The sequence below is a fragment of the Cynara cardunculus genome, unplaced genomic scaffold (assembly GCF_001531365.2).
Source record: "Cynara cardunculus var. scolymus isolate 2C unplaced genomic scaffold, CcrdV1 Un_Scaffold_7966, whole genome shotgun sequence".
Classification (NCBI taxonomy): domain Eukaryota; kingdom Viridiplantae; phylum Streptophyta; class Magnoliopsida; order Asterales; family Asteraceae; genus Cynara; species Cynara cardunculus.
The window spans coordinates 1-8233 of NW_020203887.1; the positions used below are offsets into that span (position 1 = coordinate 1).

At 38.4% G+C, this 8233-nt stretch overlaps 1 protein-coding gene across 1 annotated transcript; it reads left to right on the forward strand.

Annotated features, from left to right (window-relative positions):
* Positions 1–994: 994 nt before the first annotated feature.
* On the forward strand, positions 995–3074 carry LOC112505031 (endoglucanase 25-like; the record flags this gene model as incomplete). Its single annotated transcript, XM_025108976.1, has 4 exons — positions 995–1456; positions 1907–2042; positions 2118–2290; positions 2465–3074. Coding segments are annotated over 4 exons (1176 nt in total), but the record flags the coding sequence as incomplete, so codon positions are not given.
* Between the last annotated feature and the right edge of the window lie 5159 nt (positions 3075–8233).

The following is an 8233-nucleotide window of genomic DNA, read 5'->3' on the forward strand; positions in this document are numbered from 1 at the left end:
GGACGGTGGCCGGAGAGAGAAGAAAGGAGGGAGGAAAGTTTTAAAATACCAAAAATATCCTTGCATTAATATTTTAATTCAAAATTGCCAAAATTATAAATTTCCTAATTTATCTATTGATTTGTGGTTAATATTGGTTCTCACAGTTACCACAAACTAATTAGTTCTCATTTGATTAGGCCCCTATATATATATATGGCTTAGGCATCCTCCTCTTTCAAGCTAGCTTTTGAGAGTGAGGTCTACCCGAGCCCATTTATCAAATACAAATCACCTGTCTCCAAACTTCATGTCTCCTTTCCGTACACCAATCAGTTCTTGACACATCATTAGTATATCTAGTTCATCCATTTATTTCTCTCTTCATGAAAGTAAGATGTGTCGGTCATTGATTGGAGTGAGAGGGGACATGGAATTTGGGGACAAGTGATTTGTGTTCCCATTTTTCATGGTATCAAAACGGGCTTTTGTAGGCGATGTGGGAATTGCATTTGTTTGTTTGGACCCTAGCCTACAGAGGGAGGCTATTGAAGTATTCGTCTCACATTGCCATGTTGTCAAGATTGGTGTATATGTGTATGTATATATATATAGGGGCAGGTTCAAACGAGAACGCTAATTATTGAAGTAGTATATATAATTTACGAACAAAATCATACATGATTCAAACACACGCGCACACACATACATGTATATATTCACGTACAAAATCATACATGATTCACACACACACACACATATATATATATATATATTCACGTACAGAATCATACAGGTTCAAAAGTTGTGCGCTTCCAGTTTTTGACGTTAATGTAAAATCACATGTGATTTTCTATGTTAACGACCTTTTTCTTGCTTTCTTAAATAGTTGGCGTTCTCGTTTGAACCTTCCTCTGTATGTGTGTGTGTGGGGTTTGGACACCATTCTAAAAACTTGAAACCCATATATCAATTGGGAAGTGTAAATTCTAAAGAAGTTTTGTGGTTTTAACAGGTTGGAAAAGGTGATACATCAGGGGGTATAAGTGATCCTAATGATCATTTTTGTTGGATGAGACCAGAAGACATAGATTACGAACGACCTGTGACTGTATGCTCTACTTGCTCAGACCTAGCGGCTGAGATGGCGGCCGCTTTAGCTTCTGCCTCCATTGTTTTCAAGGACAACAAGGACTACTCGAAGAAACTGGTTCATGGCGCTGAAACTCTTTGGAAGTTTGCTAGGAACCAGCGTGGTTTGTATAGTGCTGGTGGAGCTGAAGCTGCAACTTTCTACAATTCGAGCATGTATTGGGACGAGTTTGTGTGGGGAGGAGCTTGGTTGTATTATGCAACCGGCAATCAGTCGTATCTTTACCTTGCTAGCCACCCAACACTAGCCAAGCATGCCGGTGCCTTTTGGGGAGGACCCGACTATGGGGTTCTTAGCTGGGACAACAAGCTCACTGGAGCTCAAGTAAGTTTATAGCCCCTGTTTGACATATTTGAGCTTATTGAAAAAGCCCTTGTTTGGTAAGCAATAAGCTAGTCTTCCGAAAAGCTAATTCAGACAATTTTTCAATAGGTCTTTTCATCCAATTATGCCCCTCATGTTAGAATTAAATAATTTTTTAAGTTTGTTCTTTTAGGTCATTTTACATTGTACGTAGTTTATGAGCTAATTTTTACTAAACGTGGCTAGTTTATGAGTTAAACTTTTCTTTTCTTCAATTATGACCTTATATTGAGTCATTTTTCAACATGTTATTTTAGATCATTTTACATTATGAGCTAGTTTTTACCAATCATGACTAGTTTAGCTGCTTGCTTATTAGCCGGGAAGGTGGCTTTTCAGCCAAAAGGAGGCCATAATCTCTTTATGAAAGTTTATGCATGGTCATTGCTTAGTTATTGTTCCGTTTTGTAGGTGCTACTGACTCGATTGAGATTATTTCTGAGTCCCGGTTATCCATATGAACAAACATTGAAGACGTTTCATAACCAGACGAGCATAATCATGTGTTCGTACTTGCCATACTTCACAAGTTTTAACAGAACGAGAGGTAGTAAATGGACGAACCCCTTTCACTTCTTCTGAGGTGACCTTAAAACCATATAACGTTAAGTATTTTTTGCAGGAGGATTGATCCAATTAAATCACGGGAGACCTCAGCCTCTTCAGTACGTTGTTAATGCCGCCTTTCTAGCGACCCTCTTCAGTGACTATCTCGATGCTGCTGACACTCCTGGATGGTATTGCGGGCCCAATTTCTACTCGTCAGATGTGCTACGCAAATTTGCCGAGACTCAGGTATGCTACACTCTAGTTTCCGATTAGGAGCATTACCTATTAAAACTTTTTTTTATTTAGCAAAATAGCCCCTTTCTTTACCATATTTCATGATCGATTTCAACAGTTTATTTTTTGTTCTTTGTAAATTTTATAACTTGGCTAGTTAAAAATCGGATACTTGTTGTTCCACAGATTAACTATATTCTTGGCAAGAACCCAAGGAAGATGAGCTATCTTGTGGGTTTCGGGAATCACTTCCCGAAACACGTTCACCACAGAGGAGCGTCGATTCCTAAGAATAAGATCAAATACAACTGTAAAGGAGGATACAAATGGAGAGACTCAAAAAAGCCGAATCCCAACACGATAACCGGAGCTATGGTTGCCGGGCCAGACAGGAATGATGGATTCCATGATGTGCGAACAAACTACAATTACACGGAACCAACGATTGCTGGAAATGCTGGTTTGGTTGCAGCCCTGGTGGCGCTTTCTGGTGATCGAACAACAAATAAGGTTGATAAGAATACGATTTTTTCAGCAGTGCCTCCAATGTTCCCAACTCCACCACCTCCACCAGCTCCATGGAAGCCATGAAAAGGAATATTTGAACCAGTCGAGGCTAATGAGGTTGGTGATTGATGGATGGATGAAGATGGAATGGCCATTTTGCTTTCTCAAGTGGAATATGTGATTATATATATAGTTATGCATGTTTCTAGTGTATGTAAGTAAATTAATTAAGCAAATAATATATTATTCCTCTTTTGAAACAATAGAATTTTGGTCACACGCTTGTGCTTTACCTTTATTGTCCCATTGAAGCCTAGGGCGTAGATACATGCTTTTGAGTTTCTACAACTCTCGTTTTTAAGCCGAGTGGGGCCGGATTTGGAACTGAGATCTTGGTCTGGGAATTATTCTTTCTTACTGTTGGGACAATTCGACAGGGATATGGGATCTTCAAGATTTTTTCGTTGTTTAATGTGGTAATTCTTCTTGTGATGGTTTGTCATGACATAAGATGTGTCTCTATTGTTATGAAATGCCTTATGGTGTTTGTGTAAGGGTCATGCTATGTGTGACTACATGGCGTAACTTCTTTCAATTTCGTTTTTAATTTTTTTATGTGTTTTTTACGCTTCTAAGTTTTAACTTTAGATTTTATACTGTTACATATTTACTTGATTACTTTATTTACAGTTTCTTGGATTTACATGCACTACAGGTCCATGGTTAAAAAAAGTTGTAAAATCCTTTAAGTTCTATTCTTAATATTTGATCACATCGTTGAGGATAGGGTTATAAACTCATCCAATATGTTCTTAGGAGATCAACCTCCCACTGTAAGAAGAAGGTATATTGATAGGGAACGTCAGATGGGTGAAGCATGTTTGATGGAAGACTGTTTTGTCGATAATCTGACGTATGATGATGTTATCTTCCAGAGAAGATTTTGAATGAGAAGACCTTTATTCCATCGTACAGTACATGTTGTTACGACTAATGACAGATATTTTCAATGAAGACCTGATGTCGCGGTTAGACAAAGTCTTTCACCATTGCAAAAATGTACTGGAGCCATGAGGGTTGTTGGGTCATTGACCAACATCTTCCTAAATCGAAACGTGACACTGACTACTATGCTCTAAGAAAATAAGTTGTGCATTCACCATCAGCAACTGATTTTGGTGTATTGGTAAGCGTTTGGATCCTAACATGTGGTATCAGAGCAGGTCATGGGTTTGAATCTCATGAGGTGCATAAGAATGCCAAAGGCATGTTGTGCAGTCATTGTCTTCTAGCGAAGATCTTGTCAGTGCTGGTAGATGCTGAAGGGGGGGGGGGGGATTGTTGCGTCATTGACCAACATCTTCCTAAATCAGAACGTGGCGCTGACTGACGCTATAAGAAAATAAGTTGCGCATTCTCCATCAGCAATTGTTTTTGGCATAATGGTAAGCGCTTGAATCCTAACAAGGGTGTTGGCGTATGAGACATCAGTATGCAGTTGACGAATATTTGAGAAGGAGTGGATCTACAACAAAGGAAGCTCTCATCAACTTCGTAATGGTGTCATCTCATGTTGTGGTGACCAGCACCTCAGAAAGCCTACCAAAGATGATTTGGCAAGACAACTCTATGTTGGGGATCAACGTGGATTCTCGGGTATAGTAGATAGTATTGACTATATGCATTGGAAATGGATAAATTATCCGAGCGCATGGGCTAGAAAATAAGCCGGAAGAAGTGGAAAACCGACAATCATTTTGGAAGGTGTTGCATCATTTGATTTATGGATACGACACTGTAAGTTGTATGTTATACCCACGACACGTATCACCCAGATACACTGCCAACGAGCCACGTAAACCTAAAGGGTTGCACACAAAGAACACGTATGCTTCCACTAAAGAAAGAATCTAAACATGTGTACTATTTTTGTGATTATTATAATTACAGGGTTTAATTTATAAATATGTATGTAATTATCTTAAACGTTTTTAGATAATTATATAAGACATTATTAAATAAATAAATAATCATTTTAGATAATGATTAAGCCTAATTAAGAGTTATGGTCAATCTCGAAGACTGGCCATATAAATAAGGTTTAGGGGTTAAACCAAAGTAGGGGATTGAGTTCTGATAACTAGTTGTAGCCTCAAAACCCTTACGATACAATTATAGAATTAGGATTCTTTGGGCTAGCACCCAATGGGAGTTCCAAGCATGTTCGTGTGTGGACAATCGATAGAGGAAACCTGATTTGGTTTTTTAGTGCTACATCAAAGTTTCAATTTCAACCACAAGGTAAATATTTTAAACACCCTATGGTTTGTGTAGTTGTCAAAGGATCCGGCTTAGGGTTTTATTTAAAAAAAAATTCTAAACGTTTTTGTAATCGGGTTCTGTTTTTTCCGCTGCGTTTTATCCGGTTATTTTCGTAAACTAAAACCCAAGAGTGGTATCAAAGCCACTTTGACAATTATTCCGATTAATCGGAAGTAGTTAAAACAGAATGTCATTAAACATGATTTATTTTTGAAAGGATTTTGAAGAAATCAGTTTCTGCCCAAAGTTTAGGTCACCCAATCTTGTCCCCGCCGTTGCAAGGCGAGTTCTGGCCCATTAAAGTGGCTGTTGCCTTTTCATGGTGGAGCCAAGAGTAGGGAAAGGGAATAAAAACCTTTTTTGCCATACCTCGAAGAACCGCCGCCACAGGTCTGTGGACCGCGACTGACGTTGTTCCCATCCCACCCCTTAAACCATCAACGTTGGTGGGGCTCGGTGGCCTATGGTTGCCGAGAGAAGAGGAAGACAAGGAAGGTTTTTTTTTTTTCGGGTCATCGTTGGTCACCACCATAGGTGGTTGACCGGGCTTAACCGTGATCTGAACGACGTAAAAAAATAGACGAGAGAGGAGGTAAGCCCCGCTTCCCGTGTCGCTACCATGATGGCCAGCGGCCGGCGGTTTTGAGTTCCGTTCAAGGTCGAGCGAGAGAAAATAGAGTCGAGAGAAGAAAAAGACGGTCGTGGCGCAAGTGGCCGGTGGCCATAATGGCCGGCGTCGTTTTTCCGGCATCGACTGTTGTTCCATTTCTATTTCCCTTAGCGGCTAGGGTTAGAGGGATAGAAAACCATATATGGGCCGGGACTTCTTTTGGCTATAATTCTTTGGGTGTAACATACACTTTCGCAAATACGTTGCAATTATCCCCTTTATACGTGTTTATGTGATCAAAACGTAAAATTTTGAAGCAAACCCGAATGCAATAAACTATATATGAAATAGTCGGAATCATCGTACGAGGCCCGGGGTAAAACAATTGGAAAGAAACGGGTCAAAAGCATCAATATCTACGTTACGGATATATAAAAACTGACTTTTATTGGAAGATATTTTTTGAAATATTTTTATTGTAAGTTGTATATTATCTCTTTACAAAAGCGTAAGCGAAAACCACGTAAAAAACGGAGGTCCGAGCGAAAAGTTATGCGATTTTTAGTGATTAGTGGTCAAACCGAGTTTTCAGCCGAGTCAACTCAGCCCCAACTCGTAAAAGTCGGATATACATGTTATTTACCTTCTTTTTCAMCCAAAACAGACTCTCATCTCCAAAACTTACTACCAGGGGCGATTTTGGCTTCATAGGGGGTGAATCAAGGTTGTTTCAAGGGGTTTTTGCTTGATTTTTATGCCAAATTCATCCTCCAATTAAGGTATAACTATTTTATTGGTTAATCTCTTGATTTGAAGCTAGTTAGAGATGAAATCAATGAAACCTAATCTGAGTTATATTAGTAATATGTTGTATTTAGATTGGTTATGGCCTAACTAAGTTGTTATTATTCTTGATTGATGATTTGGAGCTTTCGAAAATGAAGAACATAAGTTGAACTTTGATTTTCTTCATTAATGGCTATTTTGGTGAAATTCTTGAGTATTGATCTTGTAATCAATAATATAAACATGGTTAGATGGTACTTTGATTGTTGAAATAAAGATTGAATCCAACATATGGATTTTAGCCTATTTAGTTGGTGAATTTGACAGCACCGAATCTATCCGAGATGCTGTTTTGAATATGCGATAACTTCTTAACCGTAGCTCGGATTGCTACGATTCTGGACACTTTAGAAAGATTATATGTAGATCTAAATCTGTCCTTTAGACACTTTTTAGAAATAAGGCTTCTAGGTTAGTTATTATTGCGTCTAAAAACTAATAAAAAGTTGATTTTGAGCTGTGAATTATAGTGCCTAAAATGAGTTTAAATTAAGTTTGGTTAAATTTTTGTTGTCGGATCTTTATGAAACTTTGGGTACATATTACAGGTGTTAAATAAGCTCACTTGGTCCTTCCAGAGTGACCGTTGGACGATGTTTAGACATATATGGACGTAGAGCCTAAGTTGGCTCGATTTTTGAGTATCGAAAAGCACTGTGAGTTTATGGGGCTACTTAACTTGCTATTTGCTGGACATATGTTATCTATTTGTTACTTGCTTCCACACTCATCCATGTTATGTCTCCTTATCAATTTCAAGAGATTATTGGCTATTGCACTCCGTCCTTCCATACGTGCTACTCGGTGGTTACTTTGTGTTTCACCCGGGGAGGCACACTTAAGCCCATATCAGCTGAGATTACTCGGGTATGGTGCATATTTGACCGTGTTAGAGTCCGGTCATGTTCCCCACTATCCGGGATAGCTCGGGTGGGAAGATCATTCCACTGGCCGGGATAGCTCGGGTGGTATGAAATCTATGATATATATTGTTGTGTTTGCCACGATCGGGATAGCTCGGTGGCAGTACATATCAATTATTGACTTTCACACGATCTAGTTGCATACTTTGATATTCAGATGTATGATTCTCGAATGATGATTACTTATTACATGATTTACATCCTTCGTGATCATTGACTTCCATGGATTACATTTGTGAAGCTTTAGTAATTAGTAGTTCCTGTTTACTCACTAAGCATTTTGTGCTTACCCTTTTAGTTGTTCACATTTTTACAGGCCGTGTAGATAAGGCAAAGAACAAGCTCGGGTAGATTGAGATCTTTGCTTTTGGTGCTTCCAATAGCACAACTCTTTTGGTATTATATAGTTAGTCGAATACAACTATGGATTGTAAATTATTAGTTGTCTTTTGGTTGTAACTGCAAGTATCTAGATAACGGGTAGCTAATGTCCTTCGTCTTATATATAGTTTAAGCTTCTGCAAATCTATTAAGCTTATTTTGTCTGTTTTAGGATATTTTGGAAATCAGGTGCTTACGGAAACGTCCTGTAAACCAAGTGGACATTTCAAATTAGAAACTCGTAAATATTATATCCCGTTTGCTTTCTAATGGTTTAAAAATGTAACTTTTGGTGGTTTGTTTATCATTTATAGAAATGAGGTATTCAATCTGGTATCATTTATGTAATCTAGGTCTTTCAATTTG